Genomic DNA, 27,590 nt, shown 5'->3' with positions numbered 1-27,590 from the left:
GCAGGTGGTTGAATTCTGTCTCGTATTGTTTACATGGGTTTTGGTTGAATGGATTCTTAAAAACCTAATTTTTGGAGTCATAGCAGAAGTTCATTATTAAGGCTATGTCCACCAGTGGCTGTAATATTGGGAAGATTTTCTTAATATCACTGTCTTTATTAAGAACTGTTAGCAAAGTACTATAAATGTGTAAATCTCTCTCTCTGACCTTGTCCCAACCAGAACAGTAAAAAAAAATAAGAGCAATTTATCACTTCATTAGAAACAGGAAAAGTCACCTAATTTAAAACACCTACTATGTGCCAGTCACTGTGCTAGGGTACTTTATGTGCATCATTGCATTTAAGCCTCATAAGTCAACTATCATTATTTCTGACTTGAGCAAAGCAGCCCAAAACTTACAAGACAACCCCCAAACCATACAGAGAATGTTGGGGCGGGGTACCGAATCCCGCCTGGGAGAACCTCAGGGCCTGTGCCATGGATGCCAACATCCGGAGTGGTGGCCACGGGGAAAAGTGAACCTCCTTCTTGCCCAGTCGAACCCTACCGTTCTTCAGGGAGCAGCTCCGGCCCCACCCATTCATGTGGCTTTCCCTGACACTCCTTAGGTTTCCCCTCTCTGCACCAATCATTCCATACTTATGAACGTGCTTTATCATTTTTCCATATCTTAGTATTTCTAAAATTGGATTGCATTTGACATAAGTGGATTATAGTCTTTCTTAATGGTACATAAACTTAAGATGTCTCTTAAAATAATTGGCATCTTTGATTCAGTGAAATACAGTAAATGCTGCTTTGATACTTAGCAGTCTGATGAGTCCTAGTAAGGCTGTGTAGAGGTAGTATCTGATGAGTCACAGTGAGGCTGTGTAGAGGAAGTATGGTTATGGCATCGACAACGATGGCAGGGACCGCTAGTGCTCACAAATATCCATGTGCTCCTCTGCTGTCTGCAGCTTCCTTGAAATCCAGTTGGGCTCACGTGACCTGTGCCGGCCAGTGGATCCTGAGCAGAAGTGACACGTGACACCCCTGGGCCAAGGCAGGTAAGTGCTGGTGCACCCCTTCCCTTCTCCCCTGCCACGGCAGAGTCGGGTTTACCAACAGGTATCGCGTCCGCACTGGTTGAGCCGATTCACAGGGATGTTCGCTCACCTGATGAGTGGACCATGAAGGCTCCTTCCGCTGGCTTCTTCCTAAGCAAAGACCCATTACTTTCCACACCTGATGCCAAGGAGCGGGCCCAGGTGGGAGCTGGGCCCCTCCTTCCTCTTCATCGCTATGCTCATTGTTACCTGTGCGCTTCACCGTACTCCACAGGCGGTGTTCTTTGCACCAACGGGAACGAGGGATAGGGGGTAGCAATGTTAGAGAGAAGAACAAACACAAGAAAAAGCATAGATTTCTAGTATCTGGATGTTTGGCGAGACTGCAGAAGTGACCGGGAACTTAAGCGACAAAACCCAAGGCTGTTCCTCCAAGCTGGAATGATTTCGCCCGCCGTGGGGGCCCCCACCTGCATTCCGAGAAGCATTCAGGATGGACTGACTCCAGAACCGGACAGCCCTCTCGCTTCCCTCCACGTTCTACTTCTCTTCAGGTTGCCATTCTGAATCTGCTTTGGGTTTTGTCTCAGGAAAATCCTGTTTGTGAACATGCCTTACGGTATCTCCCTGGCTTTCCGGGATCTGAAAAAGTGAAGAGAAAAAGAAAGACTATTTGCTTTTGGGTAATCAGATTCTCTGAAATTTAATCCTATATCCTATTTATGGCTGTGCTAGCCATTCAAAATTAAAATGAACCTTTCATCCCTGTGTATCATAAATGGGCATTTATCAGGATTATACGATTTTGCAATCCATCGGACTACGGAACCAGAATTTGTTTTCTTTCCGTTTCACTATGTAATTACCAGGCAACAATAACAAAAGTGACATGTTTGAAGAACAGATAAAATGCTGTAAATTGGCCAGTAATGGTGATATTTCCTCATCTTCTGAAAAACCCATTTATTCTCTCTCGCAACAAATCAAGGCATTGTCAGCCGCACTCATCTTGCGGCCAGAGGGCCTCCGCCAATTTCTGGCCCCGAGTAGGTGCTGAATGCAGATGAGGGCCCCCGGCGGAAGCTTGCCGCGCGGGCACCGGGCAGCGGGGCCTCGCCCGCCTCGAGTTCTGAATCATCCCTAACGGGGCCAAGCCCTCCCAGGCACTGCACAGAGCGAGCTGACATGCTGGACAAACTGTTAATTTTTTCCTGAAGACGCTGCTCTGTCGCACATCTGTCACCGAGGCGCAGACAATTACTCACCGAGCTGGGTGGGGGAGGGGGAGCCTGCTTGTTTCCAGCCGTGTGTGTGTGTGTGTGTGTGTGTGTGTGTGGTTGCGGGACCTGGCGGAGGACGACCATGCAGGCCGGTTTCCTGAATGCTCTGCGATGACCCACCCCCCCCCGTTTGGGAAGGCTTTCCTGCGTTATTACATTAGGTGGTGTGGACGACGAGGCATGGAGGGGAGTGTGCGGTGGTCCGGGAAAAGGAGAGGCATCTGAGAATGCCGGAGGTCAAGAGCCGAGCCTTCCGGGACACGGGCCGCTATACTTAGTGCTGAGGACCCGCAGACGCTACAGACGCTGTATCTGGAATATTGTGATTTCACACCTTGCACAGCTGCTTCCAAATGCTTCACATCCATTTGAAAAATTATTCTCCGAATCCCATGCCTCATACATACAACCTGGGGCATGTACTGTTTCCCTAGTGAATGAGAGCCATCAACCAAGAACTTGAGAATGACAGGTTAGCCTTGCAGCCTCCTAACAGGATCTGAACACCTTTCCCCTAAACTCCTTGGCTCATCATAGCTGTGGAATTCTGGCATTTGAAGAAAATCACCTCAGTAAGTGGTGTAAGAATCTGTTTTCTTTTGGAGAGCATCTTCTAAAGTATGTATTGAGTGAGTATACGATGTCTCATCCTTTCTGCTTGCATTAAAGAATGCTGTCTTCAGGAAGAAATGATCATTTCTTTGACATGCAATAGGAAGCGGAAAACAGGTGGACAGTAGTCTTGGGTGTCCTCTTTACTTAGGATGCTGGCGCAATATTAGTCCCGTCTCCACCATTGAATAGTCGCAAAATCAAGTAGTAGACACGCATGGAAAATGCCAGTAACTTATCTTGAAAATTCACAGTAAAAAAAAAAAAAAAAAAACAGCCTAACATAGCCTTGAGTTGTTACCGAACTTCACCTTGAAGAACTCAGGGGTACACACAGGACACTCTGATGATGCCACAGGAAGTGGGAGAAGGATCTGAACTGCCAGTTCAGAGGGAGGAGCGGCTCTAACGCACAGATGACACTGGGGGCCCCCGCCCGTCACACTCCTGGCACCAGCGGCCCTAACTCGCTGGAGACAAATCTGGGTCTCCTTCCAACGTCAGGTGCGCGAAGTAATGAGTCTTCGCTTCGTGGGAACCCAGCAGAAGGCGCCTTCACGGTCCACTTGTCAGTCGAGTATACGTTACTGCGAGCCTGTTAAATAAATGAGTGTTTAACACCTAGTGGATTAAAAAGAAACCCACTTACTTGAACAAGATCTGCTTAGGTTTTAGGGAGAAAAGATACAATTTTATCAACACAATGAGATGCTTCTTAGAGCAAACAAACGCCATGCTTTAATGAGTATTATAAAATATTTAAAATCTCCAGGCATGTTTATGAGAAACACAATTTCCCAGAAGGAGATAGAGGGGTTGTGGGGTTTCGAGTGGCCAGAGAGGGACCTGTACTTGCTACTGTAGAATCCTAGGATCTCTGAGTGGAAAGAGACCTGAAGGCCATGCGTCTGGCCCAGGTTCAGAGAAAACAAAAACAGGGAAAAGTGGTAGAAAGGTCATGAAAAACAGAGTCAGTGTGAGTCAAAACTTTCTTTAGCAATTTTTTCTCTAAAATGGTTTGGAAACTGCACTTCCCAGGGCTTAAAGATGAACAATGATTTTAAAAGCACCATTAAATGTTCATTGCAAATAAGTAGCAATTTAAAAATAATTTTAAATTATTTTCAACTTTATTTTGTATTAGTTTTAGAGGAAAACATTGAAAGCACAAAGACAATACTTGCTTATAAATAACATCCTTAAACATTAAGTTTATTCTTTCTTTGTTGCATCATTAATATAGCTTTCTACCAAAAAAATAATACAACAAAAGCAGTCAAAATATTCCTTGCTAAACAACTTCATCTTACAGTACTAGTTTAGATCACTTTCTGTTTTAAAGAAAGGCAAAGTACAGGAGGAAATGGTTTTAAAGAGCATGTCACAAGTGATTTTTCTCTTATGAAATATCACTCAAAATGAAAATATATTGAGAAGCAATTGTCAGTTCAGTTATGAGAACACCAATTCACGAGGTTAAAATAGATGATAAAATGCAGTATTTTGCGATTATGTACATCTATTGCATACTTATGTGCCTTGTAAACACACCTATATTTATACATTGTTTATCTTTAACCTTAGTGTCTTAACTTCTCTTTGATAACCACAGTTCAAGTAATAAAAAAATCTATGCATTCAAAAGCCGAAACCAATTAATTGGTAAATATTAGTTAGCAATGGATTTTCTTTTAAAAGAATAATATATATTTTAACAATAAAAGCAAACAAGTCTAAGGGAAACATAGTCTTAAAAACCATATTTAAGGAGAAGAAGGAACAAAGGAAGAAAAGGAAGGAAGGAAGAAAAGGAAGGAAGGAAGGAGGGAGGGAGAAAGGACAGACAACCCCAGCACACGGGGGTCAATTTCAAGTGTAAGAAGTGTATAAAGACAAAAAGTCGATTTGCTAATTCATGCTCAGCCTCTCTTGGCTATTGCTGGGGAATGGATAATTTGGATAGTATGGAAGAGACTTATGGACTCTTCTAAAATTTTTAGCACAACCAATTAACTTGATATGAGATTTTAGATGCTGTAGAATGGAAGAATGGTTTTATGAAGGAGCAAAGTCTTACCTTTTTAAGATGTGAATGATACATTCTTAATTATGAATTGCTTTGGATACTATGGGCATAGTAACTGGTAAAAATTACCTATAACTATGTAGAACACATAAATAAATTAGTGGATTTCATATCTTGAGATATTTAATTTGCATTAAAAATTACAATTTTAAATTGTGCTCACTTTTCCAATGAAGATCCGGTGGCCACGAAAGATCAGGGCTGTGTTGATTTCTCTTAAGGACTGGGCGGGGCGGGGCGGGGGTGGGTGTGCCTCTTGCGCGGGTCTGTGCCCAGCCCAGGAAGCCTGGTGCTGGCCCTTCTCCACTTGGAGTATCGATTCGATTCACGCATTAAGTTCTCTGTGAGCCACATAGAGGGCTCTAGATATAAAGATCTAGACCTTTCTTCTCTTGGCGGAAACTCTGCAGTTGCATTCTTATGGGGGTGGGGTGTTAGAGAACGAAACCCAAGTGCAGCGAGCATCTTAGCGGTGTTGATTCAGAAGGTCGGTACCCGGCAGCCACCTAGGACAAGGATGAAAAGCGTTCGCAGACGCTGCAATCCTTAGTGAAGGAGCCCGCCCGCGCCAGCTGGCGTCCCCTCTGCCCTTTTCCCTAGCGATGTTAGAGCCTGGTGAAGGGAAAACCAGCCAAGGTCTCAGGAGCTGGGGGTCAGTCTCAAAACCACCTCATTGTGTGTCAGCAGTGGCTCCAAATTTGGCTCTTCAACCTTCTAGGGTTTTAGTAGATCTTCAGAATTTAAGGAAAAAAAATTCTCCCTTTGAAAAGACCCTAGAACACTATAAACTACCATAAAGAAGTTTTAAACTGCTGTACAGACCATGTTTCTCAGCTTTTCCTTCTCCCACCAAAAGACTGTTTAACAGAAACCAACTTTTTAGTGGCAAATTTCTAAGTAATCGTACGGCAGAGTTGCTCTGTCCAATAAGAACGCTTCAAAAGATTAACTAACCTGGTAATATATAGTTCCTTTAATCAACCTGTCCTCTTACCACAATACCCCCGAGAAGAAAGGTAATGCTTAAAAGAAACATACACATTTGGCAAATGATTAAGGCTTTCAAAGATCAGGCCTCCTTTCTTCTCCCTGATTGGCAGTACTTTCTTTAGGGGACCATCTGCAAAAGGTCTATTACATGCACAAACCCCTCTTTCTTCTTTAAATAGTTCTTGGGGATTTACAAATTCTCAAAAACCTGTTAGAGCAGAGCACAGCGGAATGTCAGGGCAGTGAAACTACTTTGTATGGCGATGTATCTATAATGGTACATACATGTCATCACATGTTTGTCCAAATCCATAGCCTGTACAGCACTGAGAGTGAGCCATAACGTAAACTGTGGACTCTGGGTGGTAATGATATGTCCGCGTAGACTTGTCAAGTGGAACCCATACCTCTGGTGGGGAATGTTGATCATAGGGGAGGCTGTGCATGTGTGCGGCTGGGGGGGGGGTCCAGGAGAAATCTCTGGATTTCTCCAGAGAAATCTCTTAATTTCCCTTAAGGAAATGTGAATCCCTTACTTCTGTGGTGAACCTCAAACTGCTCCAAAAAAACCCAAAAAGACAAAGAATCACCATAATGGTGATTCACATGTGTTATCTTGGCCTTTACTCAACCAATCAGTCATTACGAATAGAATATTACTATTAGTCCTTAATAATGAAGGTGATAACAAGTCAAGCTCTTCTGAACTAAGAGGATTCGGAATCTCTGACAGCGTGAGGCGGAAGGTTCAGAAAGCGCAGCACGAGGTGCACGAGAAGAGTGACTTGCCGTGCGGGGTTCGAAAGCAACTGCTAAGCCGTTGGGAAGGGCAGGTCAGTCGCGTTTGTCTTTGCTCGCCTCGTAAATGGGTTGGATCATTGCCAGAAAAGCGCATTCTTGGGCCAGCCATTTGAATCTTCAGATACATCGATTCAACATTCTGACTTACACCAGGAGTTAAAATGTAAAATCAGTTTACGGCAGTTGAGGTGATCTTAAAAAACAAATATCAGCCTTTGGGAAGAGAGAGGTAGAAGTCAGTCTGGATTAATAGAATTTATAGTTCAGTCATGATGAATTCAAAAAATATGTTTTTCTTGCAATAGTTAGTTTATGTTCTCAATGAGGTAAAATGTATAAAATGTGCACTAAAGTAACGTTGAGGGCACTCTGGTGATAACAATGATGAGGTTTATTTTTTGTCAAAATGTCAGAAGGAAACATTGGCTGTGGTTGGTCAACTGTGAACTTCACACTACGTTGTCTGAGGTTAGAAGATTAATGGGCGCCTCTCCCCGTTGGAGAATCTACACACACACACACACACACACACACACGCCAAACTCAACCAATATAAAATCGACAAGCCTTGCAATCAAAGATCCGCTTAGGGCTTCACTGAAGCAACAATGGATTTTTTTGAGCCACCCTCCACAAGGATGACGTGAAACACGCAACCTTTCCCACCTGCCCCCCTGGGAGGCTTGGGAGTGTGCTCGCATTTGTCCCCAGTACGGGGTGCGTGCACACATGCACACACACACACACACACATGTGTCCATGAATCAAGCTAAAAGCATTAGACATTATTGACATACAAGATCAAAATAAATAAGAGACATGAGTTGTTCTTTCTATCTCGAACAGCCGAAAGTCGACGAGAATGTGTAAGAGGGAAGGGCTTGTCCGTTAGCACCATGGGCTGTGATGAAACCGTGTTTCTGTCACTGTGGTGGGACTGGCTGTAGTTAGGAAGCGAGGGTGGCAAGTCCGAGGCCACGTACAGAGATGTCTGCATCAAGAACAGCAGCTATGTTGTCATTTTAGAACAACGGGGTGGAGAGACAACGGGTAAAAATTGGGGACCGTTTCTTCTTGGCTTTCCTTAGGCAGATTTCCCGGAGGCGGGGATGGCGGGGGTGGCGGCTACCGGGCTGCTTTTCGGGAGGGGAAATCCAAGTCCTAATCCTTTCGGCCTCTGCACCGCTCGAATGGGCTCCGCCAGCCCCTTGCCATCGCGTCCGAGACCGGAGCCAGGGGTCCATCCCATGCTCTGGAGCATCCGGTTCCCGATGTTGTTTTCGGAGATGGGCTGGGCATTTTCCCCCACAAACCCTGAAATTGTAAAGTGACAGAAGGCGTTAGTACTGGCACAGGTGATGAGGTGCTCAGGCTAGGAAAACCAGGTTCTCTTCAAGCTTTCCTTTCAACAAGGTACTCAGGAGGGGAGTGGCTTGTCATAGCTGAAACATCAGTGGAAAAAAGAGCTGGGTTAGAGTTTCAGCTCTACCACTTAGCAGCTGGTTAGGTTACCTCCCCCCCAACCCAACAATTACTAAGGGCTTATTAAATGGATAAAGAAAAGTGAAGCTTGGCTATGACCTTAATAATACAATCCTGTTCATATTGCTGTTTTTAACGAACTTTACATTTTACTTTTCAACTGTGGTTTACACTCAGTACTATTTTGTAGGCAGGGGAGTCTAACCCACAGCCCGCAGGCCGCATGTGGCCCGGGATGGCTGTGAATGCGGCCCAACACAGAATTGTAAATTTACTTAAAACATGAGATTCTTTTTTGTGATTACGTGTCTCAGTATATTTAACGTGTGGTCCAAGACAACTTTCTTCTTCCAGGGTGGCCCAGAGATACCAAAAGATGGTCGCCCTGCACCGTGGTGGTTAGACAATCACATACTTTATAAAGCGTCCCCCTGATATTTCCAGCACCCCCCAGGTACCACTGACACAGACTCACGGACACAGAGAGCACGCTGGTGGCTGCCATGAGGGGCAGGGGTTGGAGGGCTGGGTGCAAAAGGGGAGGGGATTAAGAAGTGCAGATGGGCATATAAAAATGTAAAAAGTGGCCCTTTTATTTACCAAAAATAAATAAAAGCCTTGTGTCAAAATGCTTCCTTAATATACTAACAAAAGAAGACATTAAATTTTTATTTTGAAATTATGATTATGCTGGTGACCAAGGTAGACCTCCAAGGTGCCTGATTTCCTACTGAACAGCCACTGATCAGCTGCTACGTTAGGTTAAACAGGGCACTAGCATCTGGCCCCGCATCCCTGATTCTGTAGTTGCTACGAATTGATTGATTTCCATCTCTAAGCTAAAATCAGGTCAAAGTTCTGATGCTACTCTAGGCTCCAGTTCTGTTTAATCATATTTATGGTACACACGCTTGCAAAAGTTCAGATTTAAAAGTTAATATTTAGGAAAAATACAAGACCCATTTAAAACATTCCTGCAAAAACTGCTGAAGTGTAGTAACCGTTCGTTCTAAAGTGCACAGCAAATGATAATTGATTTGCTATCAGGATTTTAAAAGGTTGATACTTCAGGTATGATGGCCCAGGAGTGTCGTGTTTTCATATAGGCAGAAAAGAATCCACCTCTCTGGTTTTTTTAAAAAAATGCTGGTTTCACTTCTCTTAATGGAAATAAAATGAAGCATTATCTTGTACTTACAAAACAGAAACAAAATAGGAGAAACATTAAATTTCTTAAACGCTAAATCCACATAGAAACACTCACTCATGAAAAAACGAAACAAAACAAGAAAAACAATGGCTTTTGTATACAACCTTAAAAGGAAAGCAACAAATACTTCATTTTTCATGGAAAAAGACTCTCCAATAAAATCTGTTGGTCTCTTATCCTTTTCCTCTTTTCCTTCTCTCTCTCTCTCTCTCTCTCTCTCCTCTCTCTCCTCTCTCTCCTGTCTCTCTCTCCCCTCTCTCTCTCTCTCTCCCTCTCTCTCTCTCCCCTCTCTCTCTCTCTCTCTCTCTCTCTCTCTCTTTTGTGAGATAAAGACACAGGAGGGAACCACCTCGGTCAGCACTGCACACCCCACCACAATTTCCTCGTCTCCTGCTCCCCGGCAGCGCTGAACCCTTTCAGTCCTCTCCTCAGAGGCTCTCCTCCCACCCGGGCAGTTTGAGCACTGACCTCCCGCAGGCCCCTGCTCCCGGCCCTTTCTCCATTCGGAATCTCTTACATCGACTGTTAGAGCAGAGCCGGCCCTTCCTCTCAAACCTTCCAGAAACTATTGTGGATGGCAATTCACTTGCGTAATTGGCTCAAGAGATGAAAATCTTGCATGGGCCTCTCTTCACTCCTAATCTGTCCAGCTGACTGCAAGCCTAATTGGCAGCTTGTTGAGTAATTTGGCTGCTCAAGTGTTGTATTGATGTTGGATGAACAGCCCCTGCAAAGGGGAGGTGAGTCCCTGCTCCGTGCTCCAGTGGTCCAGGCTCCCCCTCCGTATTCCCACCCCCTCTCCCCCAGCACCGGCAGCTGAGGGGTGGGACTATTGCTATTGTTGGCGATGCCACTAAACTTGCGATAATACTGTCCTCTATCCTCAGTAACTAATTGAGCAACATGGCTTTTGCTTACTGTTTAAAAAAAGAAGAAACAGCAATAAGCACAGAGAGTGGTAGATGTCACTACTCTCTGTCAAATATATATATTTTTTATTATTTCACTATTGTAGGGCTTGACTATATTAATAATAGTCCTACAGACCATTCTATATTTTATAAACAGTATTGCAGGTGTCTTTCTTGTGGATTTTGTTCATTACAATCAGTTCAAATCATTAATTGCTTATAAATCCAAGGCACTTTTTAAATAAGAAAAATTTAATGTAAAACTAGTTTTTTTTTCTGAAGTGATAGAAATTCGGTACAGAATGAAAGACGTGATCTGTATAGCTGTGTTTGGAGAAGGGACCAGCTTTATGAACAGATGTTTCGGTTATTTAGAAATACATTTCCTATGGACTGACTACATAACAAAAGGAAGGTCTTCAAGAAGCTAAAATACACATCTCAGTATAGAACTGGGTTGGTTCCGGAGGCATGCAGGCGTGCTCGTTCGCGGTACCGTGGCCGGGCCGGTTCGGGCCTGTCTGCCGTTCCTCAGACCCGAACCTGCCGCGCAGGGCAGCAGTGGGCCTCCGAGGGAGGAGCAACTCGATCAGCACCGCAAGGAGAGGGTGGAGCTAAGACCCCACCTTCGGTCCCGCCAACTCCTAAAGCCCACACTTTCCGGGACCCGCAGCGGGGCCTCCCTGTAGGAACTAACGACCAACGGACAGCCATAGTAGAGATGTTGTTTCAACCGTTTAAAAATTAATCGGATTGTATGTGAATTATAGTAGCAACTTCCCTGCACTTGCATGAGAACAATCTCCAGCATACACGACATTGAAAGACTTGGTTACCCTAGAGCATAAGCTGTGGCTCTTAGAGATTACCCGTGTTCCCAACGTCCGTATTTCTTTCTCTTTTCCTTCTCAGACTGAAATGGTGTTGACTCCACTCTCTCTCTATATATATGTGTGTATATATGACTCCACTATATATATATATACATTATTGACTCCACTATACACATATGACTCCCCTTTACACCACTATGTATACATGACTCCCCTTTAGAGATGAATTTAGGCGTCTGAGTCTACATGTTACCATTTCACTGACTGACCGTTGGACCTCAAATATATCACCCAAATTTTTTACTATGTCATTTCTTCTGGCCGAGTTTCCCCCAAATGGCTGAGACGTTACTCTCTTCACTAATTTCAGTCTCCCGTGGAAGCTGCCAGGCCGAACTAGAATAGCAAGTCGGGCTGAAGACAGTATTTCCGCTCTCCCGAAATACCGCAGGGGTCATTTGGGTACGAATCCACCTACTCGAGCTTTCTTTGGCTGGTATTTAAGTGACAACTTATGTTGTAGTTGTACTTGGTGTAAACAGCATATCCTCAGTTTCATTTCTTTTATTCATGATGATAATCCCTAAATCTAACTGATTCATTTATTCTGTTTACATTTATTGTGATGACTGATCTCTCGTGGTTTATTTGTATTGTGTTCCTTAATGATAACATAATAAAATGCTACTTCATTTCACTTTTCCTTTGCTTTTTCTATATATTTTTGTTTCCTTTTTTGTTCCCATCTGATTCTTACACATCCAAATGAGTCTTCTTCATCACCTTATTTTTATTTATTCAGTATTAGTGTGGCCTCATGCACGCTTACAGCTTCTTTGATCCCAATTCCCTCTCGCTATTCTTCTTTACGTATTCTGGTTATTTTTCGGTCTGAAGTATTAAATGTAGTCATAATCGGTCTTTACCTAACAGTGTCTTTATTTCACCCCCACGTGTGGACACAGTTAAACTGGATCTAAAACTCTAGGTCGGGTCTGCTATTGTCCCCCAGCCCCCCTCACCTGGAAGCGTCACCTCCCCTTCCGGAGTGCACCCTGTTCCTGAGGCTGCTGCTGGCGGAACCTCACCCTTCGCCAGGCTTTGTCTTCTCTCCCTGGCTGCTCTTAAGCTCCTCTCTTTGCAGTTCTGAAGTTTTACTACATATGTGTCTAGGTATGACTTTATTTATATTCACTGTTTCTTGATAAAAGGAAAAACCCTGTAGTTTTTGAATAGGAAAGTTCCTATTTTTCTTCAGTTACGAAAACTGCCGATATCATTGAATTCTGTCAATATCCTCCTAAATCGTATACCCCCTTGTTCTTTGTACTCCTTCTGGAAGTTTTGTTAGACAAATGTTGAACTTCTTTCTCCTTCAAGTCCCTTACCTATTCTTCCATATTTTTCATATTTTCATCCCTCTGTGCTCTTTCTAGTTTGTTTCTTAATATTCCTCTTAAAAGTCACATTTTCCCCAGTTGTGTCTAATCTGCTGTTAAACCCATCCAGTGAGTTTATAATTATCAATGTTTTTTCATAACAAAAATAATCTCAAACTTTGATCTTTTCATTTTGCAATTACTCCCATTTGTTTTTTAATGTGATCCAGTGATAAAAAAAATAAAGGTATAATTATTGGTGAGAGAAATTTGGACAACTGAAGACATACAGCGTCTCGAAAAGCAGCTTGGTTACAGCAAACATTACCTTATTAATGTTCCATGTGACTTTTAGTTAAAAGCTCACTGTTCAAAAATCTTCTCCCATTATCATAATTCACAACCTGCCTTTCGTGCCTTAAGTATTCTTAGAGATTCTGTTAGTATTAAAATTGCAGTGGAATGCAGGGGAGAAAGTCGAAAAGTCGTAAGAGCTGTAATGCAGCCTCTTGCCAAGAACTTGCATACCGATGTAAACACGGTTCCCTTGGAGTAATATCTATACTGAGATATTAAGCTTCAATAGGGTGTCTGGCAGTATAATTTAAAATGTAGAGCAAAAAGGTTGACTCCTATAGTGAGTATTTTCCCTTTGATATTATTTCACTAGAAAGCAAATAGTTTTAGCACATACTGATTTTGGAGAACAATGAGTTTGGTAGTGTATAGCGGACACAATGTTTTTTTTTTTTTTAATGTAATAGCCACAACATCAATCCCTATTCAAATCTTGTGATCATCATTCCTCAAGAAGCTACGACTTCTGCCAAAAACACAGGCCACAGCAACGCTGCTAACTGCCTTTGTAAAATGTGTTAATATCCCTCCTATGTTGTTCACTGCTCTTCTTCACCTTTACAGATGACATTTTTCAAACAATAAAGTGCATTCCGCTGGCACACCTTCTGGCTTCAGCAGTTCTCAATTTTACAACAGCAAACCTACATCCCTCACCAGGGAGGCACCCACTGTCCCTGGCTGTGTGACTTCGAATGAGGCAGGGAACAAGCCGTCCATTTAAAAATCGATACCTAACCTTATCAATATTCATTTTACGTTGTCAATACAGAACACAAAGGTGAAAGAGCAGTAAATAAGCTAAAGCACTGAAATAAATTCAGTGTTCCTGCCACGATTCATAAATGTTCAAGTGGTAACACAGCAGGCTAGCCCACAGCCTTATAAAGTGGCCTGACTCAGGGCTTCGTGCCACTGCTAAAATGGGGTGAGTGCAATTTTCAGTGTGTTAGCAGGTAAAGATGATCGAATCTTGGGTTATTAATTTCATAGGGGATTTCACGTATTTTTAAAAATAATATGGATTATGCATACAACATATGACTTTATCATCAGGATCTTAAGTGATTGTATAAACCCAATTTAAAATTATAAAGTGAAAGTGCCTGTTTATAATTTTCTGACAATTCTTTTGTTAAATCTTTTCTTAACCTGCTGTTTGAATGCATAGTAGTTCTCATAGAAATCAGAGGGGATCATCAAACAATATTCAAGCTGTCAGCCTTTTAATGCATTCCATATTTTAAATGAGAGTTATCTTCACCTGAATTTTTCCTGCTTAGATTGAATATTGACTTAAAGGCTGAAGGAATTGTGAAAATACATCTCAATTCAGTGTATTTTTTGGGAGGTCTACAAAGGGACCATAAAAAGGTGAAAAAATTCTCCTTAATTCTATATGCTAACTCAACTTTGGAAGCTTACAAGTATAACTGACTCTTTATTATGTGATTGACTATTCCAGCATTTGAAAATTATAATTTCAGAGACAAGATGATCTAGGATTCACAACCTCATTATCAAAGTGTATTTATGCAAAAGCATTCCTTGAATTTGAATAATAATCCTCATCTTAGGGTTGATTCATTAGTATTAGAAGATATTCTTTTAAAAGCCGAGGTCTTTTAAATAACCTCATTCCCTTCCTCTTTGAGAGGAACAGTTATGCATGGATTTAAAAAATGTACTGGAAATGAGGAACATAACTCTCCTACTCCACTATTTTTTGAGTAATTACAAAAATGCATTAAATATCTATGAATTTTATTCCTTGAAGTAAAAAAAAAATGTCTAATGAGATAATCAAAATCCCGAATCTTTAAGAAAATTGCAGCAGATTAGAGATAACGACACCTGGACTCCGCCATTGTGCGTTCCTGAATGTTTTAGGCTATGGCTTAATGTTTATACCTGCACTCCCTAGAAATGATTTCCTCTGGGGCTGCGGGGTTGTAACAGCAGAACCACCTCGTAGAAATCATTGTGTTACCCTCCCCGACGCCGCTGCGCGCTCCTCCGGGGTCCGGGCGTGGGGAGCCTGCGCAGAGCCGGCCCCTGCGTTCGCTCTGTCCGACTGCAGGCGCAGAAGCGCTTCTGGCACATTCCTAAGACCGGGTTGTTTCTGCCATTAACGTCGGATCGGTTGAGAGATAAGAGAATTCAGGGGACCGTTCAGCTGGAACAAGGACACGGACGAACCCTACACCTGCCTTATGAAAGATTTAAATTGAAGAACTTAATGACATGCATTTGACCTAAAAGTGGATACGTGTTCCCGTATAAAGAGATCTATTAGAAGGATTCTAATGAATGTTCTGTATCTCCGCATAGCAATATTTAGATCAGTCGTCTATGAAACTTAAGATCTACAACAGTGTGTTCCAGTGAACATAAACAATGACTCTTTATACACACATTCCTACGAAAAGGCCATCAGCAAGTTGCTGTGGGTTTAGGGTTCATGCACACGTAGGTTTGAATCCTCTCTCTGCCATTCAGTACTACAGAGATAAGAAGGCCCTAACTCTGCTCTGAATTTTAACTTTGTGGTGTAAAGTGATGATAATAATAATAACCAGCTCATAAAGTTGTTGCAAAGATAAAATAATAAAGTTTCCGGTACACAGCAGGTACCCAACAAGTGGTAAATAATATTCTATATGGAAAGAGACACATTCTGCACACAGGTGTTTCTAACTTCCAATTTCTGAAAATTCAATCCAGCTAGGAGACCAGATACCAAGTAGCACTCGTAATTGTATGGTGTAGCCCTTTATATAGGTGAAAAACCTGGATTATGAATGCTCTAATTTTAAAAGATTCTTCAATTCTTGAGCACTGAATTATGGGATAGGTCCCCTAAATAGAGAACTTAAGGTTCGCATCTCCTATTTCCTTTGAATTCCCCATGTCAAGATGATGCGTATGTGTGTGTGTCTGCGTATAACTTCTTTTTCCCTTCTCACTGCTCACTCTCCTGTGATGTGAGTCTTACTTTCCTGTTCCATAATTAACCATGGCAAAGTAACTTTTCCTTCAGAGGTGCCCCCAGTGAAGAGAATGCATGTAGAACTGAACGGTCAAGGACCCCATGAAAGAGGCCACGGCTGTTACTCTTTGTGACGGACCAAATACACACACTGAAAATATTTTCTCCTAGTCATTTCACTGCATCACAAATCCACCTGATTGTTGTTTATTCCTTTGTGGGTGTCCCTGGTTTCCCCACCTCCGCCTCCCTTCCCCGTGCTCCCCCGTGACCTCTCGCAATGCACGTGAATCTTATCCATCTCCTTCACAACCGAGCTTGAGTCTGCGCCCTTGTAGGAGGGCTTTCTGTCCCTTCTGGTCCAGCGACTTCTCCCTGTCAGCACTTGTGGTTTCCCCGATGCCACCCTCATTAGAATAGCATGCTCTTCCCCAGTGACTGGTCTCTGAGGTGGAAACGCTGAGAGGTTTTTCGTCCTAATGCTCACATCGTCCAAATAAGGGAGGACGATTCTAAGATTGCTGCAGAAGCCGGGACCTTCCTGGCCAGCTTTCCATCCACTACAACATGAGGCCTGCATTTTGAAGCTGATCCTGAACTTGGGTGTTCATTATTATCACTCTCCTCTGGGGTCATCTGTCTTTCCATCAATGTATTCCTCTCTGCCCACTCCCCACCGCCACTACCCTCCCCCCACCCCGCACACAAATCTGTACATTTCTTGCAGCCAAAAGCACAGCCTTGAAGTTCCTGTGCTCTTTAATACCTCTCTCAGAGTCTTGCATCGGGGCAGGTATGGAGCAAATATTCTATTGATTGGCTGCCTGAAAAATCTACAGAAGGAACGTGCCATCCATCCTGACACCGAATGCAAACGACCGAACGGTTGCTTGTAACGGTGCCTCTTCTTCGGTGCAAGTGATGAAGAATCATCTGTATTTTACTCTTGACGGTTTCTCAACGTCATGTTTGGGCTCTGCCCCGAGCCCGTTCCCTTTTACCTGCTGCTGGAGGTCCGGGCAAAGGCGCTGCTTTCCTCCTCCGTTTGATGTCCCCCGTGCACAAGGACCCTAAATGCAGGCTTGTTTGCCTACGAGTAATTATCAGAAAAAAAAAGTATTAGCAGAGGAGGAAAAGAATGATACATAAATGCACAGCTTGTATAATCTGAACCTAAATCAAAACGTTCTCAACAAAGATGGAGCAGCATCGTGAAACCACCAATCTTGTTTATATCGAAGCATAATTACGTTTGTTGACAAGCGTTCAGCGGCTAAATGCGCCATCATAAATTGTTACTGGAATGAATAATATAAAAGGAATGCTTTTTAATTTTCAAAACTGGCAATCTTTCTGGCTCAACATAAAATCAAGCACTGTTGCTTCTGACAGGAAAATAGCTAAGATTAATTATCTAAAGAGATCACAATATTGTTGCTAGGTTATCAATTGGTTACTAATGCTTTGCTGTCAGAGCAACATTTATTACCGGAAAAGTATGATCAATTTCTTTTAGGATATTATGCGGCAGTGAGTTCTCTTAAAACATTTTAAATAGGAAGAAGGAAACAGTGATGTTCTCTCTTATAATTCATATGATTAGAATTCTTCAGTTAATTATCAGTTAGGTGAAGAAATGTAATTTGAATGAATGCATCAATGCCGGCCTGCTGCTACTGAACAGGCTAACGTGATATTGGGTTATATTTGTAAAGACATGGTATGTGGGAGCCTTCTGCTATTCATGGAACTGGTTCGAGTTAGATTATTCTGTCTCATCATGGGTTCTTAAATTATAGAGAGTCTGGGTAAAATAAGGAATGGCCCACTGGAAATCAGGATAAAGGAATACCAGCATGGTAAGGATTTAAAAGTCTTCAAGTGGGTCAAGCTATGGAAGGACTGCTCACTCCCGGGACCTCGGGGCCGGACGTGGGGCAGAGACCGTGTTTGGTGGTCATGAAGCTGCAGTACCTGTCTCACGTTCACGGGAACACAGGCCCTTTTCGTATTTCATAGAGGTATGTGGCAGTGCCCTCGAGTTTTACAGGGCCCCACTGGAAAACATCCATATTATCAGAGAAAAACTCAAAAGGAAAAATTCATTCATCCAGATATATGTTTATACGGATGCACTCAGATGTTTAACTATTATGGAAAACTGGAGCTATGGACTACAATTACTTTAAGTGTAAGTTTTATTTATAAGGCACGAACTAAAGTATAATTAATGATCAGATAATTCAAGGGGTATTGACAACCAAAGATATACCGTGAAAATCTATCAGCATAGGTTAAGAGCAAACGGGCATTTGTCTAGTTTTCTCTTCCCTTGTATTGCATGCATAGTGTTTTCCTGTTACAGAATAAATATTTATGATTACTTAAATATTTTTAAATTCATCCTATCACTAACTTTGCAGAAATGTATATATCATATACCTATTATATATATATCACATATGTATGTCAAAACAGTCATTAACATGCAAAACTGTTAACATTTTTATTGGATTTTGTGGTGTAGTCTTGGCTCACAGTCCAAGGAAAAATCAATGATTATGATCACATCTACTTTTAAAATTAAAAATGGATATTAAAAATAAAGTTGAAATAAAATCAGAGAAGACATGCCCCTTTAATCCAAAATCCATGTACTTGCTTACTCAGCAAGAATGTATTAGTAGCTCCTACTGACTTCACAGGAGGCCCCACAATGGCGGTAAACATGCAGAGAGCAGGAAAGGGAAGACAGAAGAGGCAGAGAAAACGAAAGGTTCACATCCTGCCGTTGGAAGGGTGTGGCGTGCAAACGGGGAGCTAGAGTTGTACGTGTGTGTGTGAAGTGCATAGGGACACAGGTGGCTGTGGCAGGCACAAGCCACTTCATTAACTATTACGAGAGATTTTATTTTTTCAGCCTTTATAACAATTCTAAATATGTTGCACTGAATGTCACTTGTTTCCTTTGGTCGGGAAAACAATTCCTACTTCCGTAGAAGACGATATTTAGAACACACGCTTGCAGTCACGGGACCTTTCCCACGGCTCTTGGCTACAGACGAGGGAAAGCGAGGGAAAACCATTCTTGTCCACGGAAAGGCAGACGCATTCTGTCCTGAGGAAGGGGGGCCGCCCTTTCTCCTGCGGAAAAGCCGGTGGTGCCTTCATTCGCTCATTAACTTCAGTATTTCTGACTCCACGGAAATCTGAGCTGGACTTCTCCTTTGAAGCCCGTGCAACATCTGCCTGGTTCCCTCGTTAATTAACGAGTTAAATAAAACCTCAGACACACGCTCCTTTTACGTCTGCCTACGTTGAGAGTCAGGACTTGACCTTTTTGTACAAAAGCGTCCTCCAAAATGCGGATGCCCCTGGAAGCCTCCCCCTGGCAGAAGAGGGGAGTTGAGTCTCCCTTCTGCAGAGCCCATACCAGGTGGGGTCAGAGGTGAGGCCCCGGGCTACAGGGCAGGGACGGTGACGTTCTGAAAGTTGGAGTAACGTCAGGATCGGAACCCCGAAGCGTGGCCCTTCTGGTACGGAGCTGTGACAACCGACCTGGGGACTGTCTCCTCTCTGATCCTTCTGTTCAAACACAGCATGTGTCCCTAGAGCTTGAGCCACTGCTGGCTGGTTTCCTACGCTCACTGCTGAAGGCATTTCTGAATGACGGGGTCCCTTCCATTAAAAGGAATGTGAATAGTTCAGCATGTCTGGAGAGAAGTGTTTACAGAAGGGCTACAGTTGACCCTTGAACACGTGGGTGGTAGGGGAGCCGACCCCTCCAGAGTCAAAAATCTGTGCATAATTTTTGACTCCCCAGACCCGTGGCTACTAATAGACTGGGAGCCTTATCAATAACATCAACAGGCTGTCAACACATATTTTGTGTGATGCATATCACACACCGTGTTCTCACAGTAAAGTAAGCGACAGGAAAGAGAATGTTATGAAAATCCTAAGGACGAGAAAGTACATGAACTGTATCTATTGGGGGAAAACCCCATGTATGAGTGGGCCCACATAGTTCAGACTGTGTTGTGCGAGGGTCCCTGCAGAATGTCCCAGGAGGACAGCGTGGGAGCTGGGTCCTGGGCCGTACATGCCACGGATGCCCCCCAAAGGGGCCTGGATTCTGCGGCTGAGGGGACTCACTGGAGGCCAGTGAGTGGGGGAGAAAGCTGGCCAGACTCCTGGGATGCCGGCAGAGTCGAGGCTGACGGGAGGGAAGGGAGCCAGGTCCGCGCCGGTCCAGACGAGAGTCCTCCCGGCATCCTCCCCTCCGTGCAGGGATGAAAGAGGGACGCCGAGCTGTGGCACGGTGGAACTCCCCTGCATCCGTGTGTCCCATGGGTGGGGAGGGGCGCTCGGGGAGTGGGGGAAGGCAGTCCGGGACAAGTCATAGGTCTGGATGATTTAAGCCAATGAAAAACTGAGCCCGGTTTTACTACTTTCAGATACATGTAAGGCTCCAACGAAGCTCAGAAATTTAGTCCAGAGAGTCCTTCTGAAGACATGTGTTTTGGAAGAAATAATTAGAAAAAATATTTGAGTGTCTGATACATAGCAGCTCGTTGGACTGTTAACCCCACTAGTTGTGTGAAATGGGAGTCTTCTAATTGCTTTAAAAATCACTCTCCCAAGTCAGTAGCCTCTAAAAGTGTATTTTTTTTACATGATTTGGTATTTATTAGGGAGTACCATTTACAAACTCCAGGAATACCTCCCTCTTCTAAGCCTTTTTCTCATCTGCTGGACTAAAAATTTCTTCTGGGCATCTCTACGCAACAAATGGAACACATCATTTTTATTGGATCCCTCTCCCCTGTCCTCCACAGAGCGACATGAGGGAAAAGAGACGAAAATTCAAGGAGAGTAAAGTTTAAAGTTAATACAGTCAGTTCATCACACCTGAAGACCAGCACCGTAAGAGACACACCTGTGTTTCAGCAGATCCGTCAAGCACCCACTAACTGCTGCGGCACAGTGAGAGCCCCGGATTATCGACCAGTAAGATTAACACCTTGAGGCTTGTCCCCCCCTTTCCCGACCCCCCACCCCACCTTTTCCTCAGCCGGCTGCAATGGAGCTGCTACAGATAACACGAAGGTCCACCGTGTTCTTTAGTTGTCACTCTTCATGTAAAACATAGCGGTTATTTTTTTAATTTAAAATCAACGAACATCTCAAAGGCAGCCCTGTTGCTTCCGTCTTAATGAGTCATTTGTCTTTGCAAAGCGCAACACTTGGGTTCCTATTCAAGGTGAGAGTCGGCAATTTTTGTTTGTTTGCTTGCTTATTTTTCCCCTGGGTGCTTGGGAGGTTGACAACATTGTCCTGTGAACAGAGCCAACGTTATTCAAGAACGATGCTGAGATCCTCCTGCGAGGTGCTGCGGGGAAATCAGCACCCACCTCCATCAGTGTGCTTGTGCTCGCTCGCGGTGGAGACCAGGGCAGGCAAACCCCAGCCTGGTAGCTTTGTGCCTGCCGACACCTTGAATCTGAGGGGTCGACACGGACAGGTATTTCAGGGAAAAGGATGCAGAAACAACGCTGTTTCAGTGTTAACGTGCACTGGCACTGAGTTATGATTTGAAACATGGTTTCCCATGCACTAATTCTGAAAATATTCCTATGAAATGTTAGAAAAGCTGAGCTCACAGAAAAAAACATTTTTTCCCTTTAGAAACGGACTTCACTCATCTATCCCATCATCCGTGGAGACAGTGTGGTGGTAGGAAACTGGACATTTTAACCCAAAGGGGAAAAAGTAAAAAAATTTAAAATTAAAAACAAAACCCTAAAAAATCAGAAGGCAGGAAGAAAAAGCCCAAGCGAGACTACCGCGCCTGCGAACTTGGCTTTGATGTGGGCTGACGTGGACTGAGGCCGAGTGTCAAACACAATAACACGCGAGCGAAGACAATGGGAGTGTGTCTCCTCGTTCTGCGTATTTACCAACGGGCTTCCCAGCGGGCCGGGCGCAGGGAGAGCTGCCCGCTGGACACGGCGTGCTGCTGAGCGGCCGGCTACAGGCCGCACGGGACCGCCACGCAGATGTGGCTGCAGGCCCCAGCGCTTGGCAGGACCACTCACTGTCAGCGAGAGGAAGACGAGCCTGGACAGGGCCCCAGCTGCGCAGAAGTGACACGGGTCTGCGGTGTCACCGGGAGACGTGTCGGGGCTGGAAAACCCAGGCCTGTGTCAGCCTCTTCTGCTGGGCCCACAGGACCCTCTCCTCCCCCGTCCTCGGTCCCCTAGGTCTCGCCGTGAAAGAGAACGTGCGCAGTAAGCTCGTTCCTTCCTGTGCCAAAACGCACATTAGGTGTCAAGGACCCTCACATATGCATATTCCTTAATTCCTGGGATCGCAGCAAATCCTTGTTTTTAATGGCATTTTCTTTCCCGGCCCGTTCTTGTGGGTGATCCTTTGCATTTGGGGCTGTCGGTCACGCACAGCAACCAGCTTCTGGTTTGGGAGCCTTTTCTCTCCGTGGCTTTGGTCATTTGGCTGACCACCCTGCCTCCAGCCCACGTGTGGCTCTGTGAGACGTCCCAACTTGACCACGATGTAACCCACGGCACTGACGTCGGTACGTGCATCCCGTGGCTGGGCTCCTGCACGCGTGGCTCTGTGAGACGTCCCGACTTGACTGTGGTGTAACCCACGGCACTGGCGTCCGTACGTGCATCCCGTGGCTGGGCTCCTGCACGCGTGGCTCTGTGAGACAGCCCGACTTGACTGTGGTGTAACCCACGGCACTGGCGTCGGTACGTGCGTCCCGTGGCTGGGCTCCTGCACGCGTGGCTCTGTGAGACAGCCCGACTTGACCACGATGTAACCCACTGCACTGGCGTCGGTATGTGCGTCCCGTGGCTGGGCTCCTGCACGCGTGGCTCTGTGAGACAGCCCGACTTGACTGTGGTGTAACCCACGGCACTGACGTCCGTACGTGCATCCCGTGGCTGGGCTCCTGCACGCGTGGCTCTGTGAGACAGCCCGACTTGACTGTGGTGTAACCCACGGCACTGGCGTCGGTACGTGTGTCCCGTGGCTGGGCTCCTGCTTTATTCCGGATTTATCCTATCTCGTCATACACCTTCTGTGGGGTGGCATTTTGTGGGAGTTTTCTTTACGTCTCTCGTTGTCACGGGACTTTATTTTTACAGTGAGTGTGCAACAGAGGAAAGATACAGGTGTTCACTAGCTGGTGAGAAACGAGCAAACAGCGGAGTTACCACATGGAAGTGGTCCAGGCAGCTGGAGGGATTTCGCTGTCCAGGGCATCCTCTAACACCTCACCCCGCAGAGGCCGTGGTAGACGTTCGAGCGATAGGTTCCGTGGGTCTGAGTTTTTACAGAAACTATTAGTTCCCAATGCCCTGTAAACGCACTAACACCAGAGCAACGTATTCGACCTGCTTCAGGAAATGTCCTTCCTGTGTTTCCTGACCCGGCCCGTCTCTGAGGGTCTGCTCTTCCTCTCCTCGATGTTTTCTCAGTGCACGCAAACCCACATGCTTTCTCTTCTTTCAACCCTCCTAACCTCACTACCCTCCCAAGGGCTCTTGCTCTGCATTTCACGTCACTCTGCGTGCGTCTCCGTTGCTACGCTCATCACATGGGGTGCCTCACGCTGTGTTCAGACTAGAGGGGCTTGTTAAGTACCGACCGCAGACAACTCAAGGCCCAGACACACGTCGAAGCCGCAGAGCCTGGCTTCGCATCTGCCGTATGTTGGGAGCGCCAGACATGTATTGAACTCAAGTGGAACAACTGTTCATTTGGTGATCAATCACGCATTTTTTTATAACACTTCTACTTTCTTGAGCTGTTATTTAAGTCCACTCAGAAACGTTCAGTCAACAACAAACAAGACGTGGCCGTGAATCAGGAATTCTAACTGACATCCAATAACACACAGGAAGAGTAAGACAGCTGCCTCCATCCAGGGCCGGCGTGGAAGGAAGGAGGCACACGAGGCTGGGAAGTCGCTGCACGACGTCACAGATCCACCTGGCTGGAGGAGCAGACCGTCTTTTTGGGGGGGGGGCTGAGGAAAATTCATCTCGCCTGAGTTCAAATTGGGATATTGTCTCTCCAAGCCAAAGCTAAGATACTTGAGGCATCTTGGAGTATCACACCATGCACTGAGGACACAGTAGGCGCTTAGTACACCGGCACTGATTTGATTTCCTTGATGCCTAGCTATCGGCACACATTTGTGGTTATGTCTGTATGTCACTGATGTTTAGTCTAACAATAAGCTTACTCTAATTTCCTTAAAAATGATCAAATAAATCTAGCGTTGACTCTTTGGATAAAAAATTACTCAAAATGAACATGATTCTTTTGGATAGCTCCAGTAAATGCAAGAAGATTTGTGTCTACATTTAAAAAGTGGGATGTCGATCCTGATAACATCTTGCATCTTACATTAAAAAAAACCCCATCCAGTCAGACTGTAGATCCAGATAAAATCTCACATTCCTTCTCTCGTAATGGACCAAGAAATGTCGGAGACTGGTATGGTTGCCATTTATGATATCTACTCAGAAAATTATGCCCCAGCATTCTTAACTCCTTTGAGTGAAGCTCACACATTCCTCATTTTAATACCCACTTCAACCACTGCAGTGTAAATATTTTAGTGTAGTGTTTGTCAGACTGACTTTCTAGTGCAGTCTCCTGTTTGATATTTCCAACCCTAAATCAAGATTCAAGTTCAGTTCTGACGTAGCATTTGGAGTAGAGGTGGTGATTTTCTTTGTTTCACCAGCTTCAGGGAGAGGCAGAGTTAAAAGGGCAGCAGAGAATATGTTTTTTTAATTATTATTTTGCATATATGTTGCTTTCTTGAGTCTTAGAGTTGACCATCTGAATTACTAGGAACATCCAAGCTTACTGAGTGCCAACTGTCTATGAGGTATTATGCTAAATATTTTGTCATACTTCACTTTGTTTAATCCCCACAATAACCCCTTATAGTTCTGAGGAAGCCCAGGTCCAGAGAAACTGTTATTTGTCAAAAAAAATCACATAAACATAAAATGAAGTTACTGTATTTAAACCAAGTAATGCTTGCCTCGAAAGAAGCACATTTTCTCTCTCCTGTACTACATCATTCAACTTAGTTTATTATACTCCATTTCATAAATGTCTTCTGAAAATAAAAGGTATGCCATGAAACAGGACTGAGAGATAAGGAAGATGCGGTTTTCATTTCCGAGGGGTTAAAGCCTGCCTGCCGACCACATCGAGGGTCCACGATTCCACCTCGATACACAAAGCCTGTGGGGCTGCAGACCCCCAGGGGGGAGCACGCGTGGAGGAGGCACCAATGCCCTGCAGCACACATGGGACGTGGCGAGTCTGGGGCTGTCAGCAGTTCAGAATGACAGGACCTGGGACACACAGAGGTGTGGCAGGAGATGACGCCTCCTTACGTGCATCCCATCAAGTTTTAATATTCAGTGATTCCGTCCATTTGCAATTGTTTCAGATTCTCCGGAAAGCAGAGAATGAAGCCGCCTGCTTCACTGAATGAATCAGTTTATTTGCCAAATTGATAGCTGAACTCGTGAAGAAGGCCTGTCCCCAGTTCTTTGCAGACACGGTTCTGGGTTTTGCTGCAGCTGCTGTCGGGAAGTCACTGTTCTGGTGAGGAGATGGGAGCAACCGCAGACCCCCCTCCAGGCAGCTCTTGGAGCCGAGAGGCTCTGCTCATCCACAGTGTCCGCGGGTGACTTTGCAGACTGAGTGGGCAGACACGGGCTCAAGACTGAGCTCAGCTGTGACTTCCTGTAAAGTGTCCTGCGGCTGTCCTTATTGAGAGGCGACTTATTGTCAAGGCATAACTCCATGTGCTATAATTCTATAAAGTACATTTGCTGAGCAAGGCTATTTATAGCTCCATATTGAGGAGGCAGTTAACACAGGATATTTTTTAATCGTGGGCCAGAATGTCTAAAAGTTGTGAAAGATGGAAGGAGTCATTTCCACTGTGGAATATGCCCGACAGCACTACCATCCGATGTAAGCTGACTTGAATTTAGGTTAAATTATTGTTGGTTGATGGAATTCAATTGGGAATCTATGACCAGCTGAAATGTCGCCTCCTTAAAGAAGCCCTCCCTGATTGCTATTGCCAGAATAATCTCACACTCACCATATTTTCTACCTGAAACTATAGGTCCACATGAACATGAATTAATGTTCTAGCTACAGTGTATATTCCTTGAAGACTGTGAGGCCCACATCTGATTTTTTTTAAGTAAATTCCCCTTAGCATTTACAAACCTTGCCAATTCAGGTGCTTATTAAGTAGGTGTTAAATGAAACTTATCAAGGTGTGCCAGGGTTTTAATACTAATTTGTTTTTATGATAGTATTTTAATGGAAGTTCCAATTTCTATAGTAAGTAAATGATTACTTACGGGAACAGAAAACCACAAAACATATTCAGTCCACACCTTGGGCCTCAGGTGATAAATATCTATAAAATCAAACTTGTGCAGCAGGCACCTTAGTTCTCTTTCTGCAGAATTTTGTGTTTTACTCAATGTTGCATTGTGAAAAGAACACTTTCTGTGTCCTCCCTTTCCATGAGAGTTTTTTGGCCGATAAATGAGCATGATGTTCATAAAACTTTTACAGACTTGTTTGCAAATGCAGACGAGGCTTGGGAGAGAAACCGTAACAGCCAGGTGAGCCACTCGGGGGCTGGGGTGACCGATGGACACTGCCCTCAGGGACCGGGAGGAAGAGAACTTGGGGCTCTCTGCATCCCACATGCCCGAGACTCTGGCAGAGCTGGAGGGCGCCTGCTTGCGTTCAGGAATGGTCTTGCTGTCAGGATCATTGGACCAAATGCCCTGTATCGCTCCGCTAACTCGGGTCTGTTACTGTCAGTATTTGGACCATCTGTGGCCCTCAGATGTCTGTGGAGAAACACCCTAGAAAAAATCATCTCAAATATAAATGGAGCCTTTCCTTGTATCATTTACACAATGCTTTTCTTCTTTTAAAGAAAAACATGGGTATTCCTTTTTTCAAAAAAAATTTCAGACACTAAATGCCAAACAATCAAACAGCAACCACACAGCCCGTGATGGCTAATATGTCCCAAAAGGAGACATGGAAGTGAGCGGGTGGACAGTAGCACCCCTGGAAGGGTCTAAACAAGATGCAGCTGACCTGGAAGCGAATTGGTTCTCCAGATCTAAACGCCAATCACAGGAAACGCAATGGACAGAGGAATGTGTTAAGTGACGGTGTATGGAGAAAATCAGTGACATTCCCGAGGTGGCGGGAACTTTGGGGGACAAACCTGGCTCCTTCCACCACCAACTTTCAAGGAAGAACCAAAGTGGGGGGTGAGGGGGAGGGTGGAGAACTTATAAACCAAAAGGAACTTAAGAGAGACATATACCAATCCATTACAACAGGAAGATTTCATTTGGATCCCAGTTCAAACCATTTGTAAAAGACTTTAAAATAATCAGGAATGTGAATATCCTATACATACATGTACACACACGAACATATGTATACATATATCCATTAAGAAATTACTGCTTTTTTAAAAGATGTGATAATGGCACTA

General features: G+C 44.3%; 1 protein-coding gene across 1 annotated transcript in view; it reads right to left on the bottom strand.

The window, feature by feature from the left end:
- Nucleotides 1–7,189: 7,189 nt before the first annotated feature.
- GPATCH2 (G-patch domain containing 2) overlaps nt 7,190–27,590 on the bottom strand; it is a 118,989-nt gene continuing 98,588 nt past the window's right edge. Inside the window, exons 9-10 of the mRNA XM_028531324.2 lie at nt 16,984–17,072; nt 7,190–8,135 (exon numbers count right to left, since the gene is read on the bottom strand). Of these exons, the coding sequence (XP_028387125.1) occupies nt 7,906–8,135; nt 16,984–17,072 (319 nt within the window). The 3' untranslated portion in view covers nt 7,190–7,905. The remainder of the gene's footprint in view (nt 8,136–16,983; nt 17,073–27,590) is intronic.

This window comes from Phyllostomus discolor, chromosome 15 (genome assembly GCF_004126475.2).
Source record: "Phyllostomus discolor isolate MPI-MPIP mPhyDis1 chromosome 15, mPhyDis1.pri.v3, whole genome shotgun sequence".
NCBI classification, from domain to species: domain Eukaryota; kingdom Metazoa; phylum Chordata; class Mammalia; order Chiroptera; family Phyllostomidae; genus Phyllostomus; species Phyllostomus discolor.
This window is presented reverse-complemented; position numbering and strand designations above follow the sequence as displayed.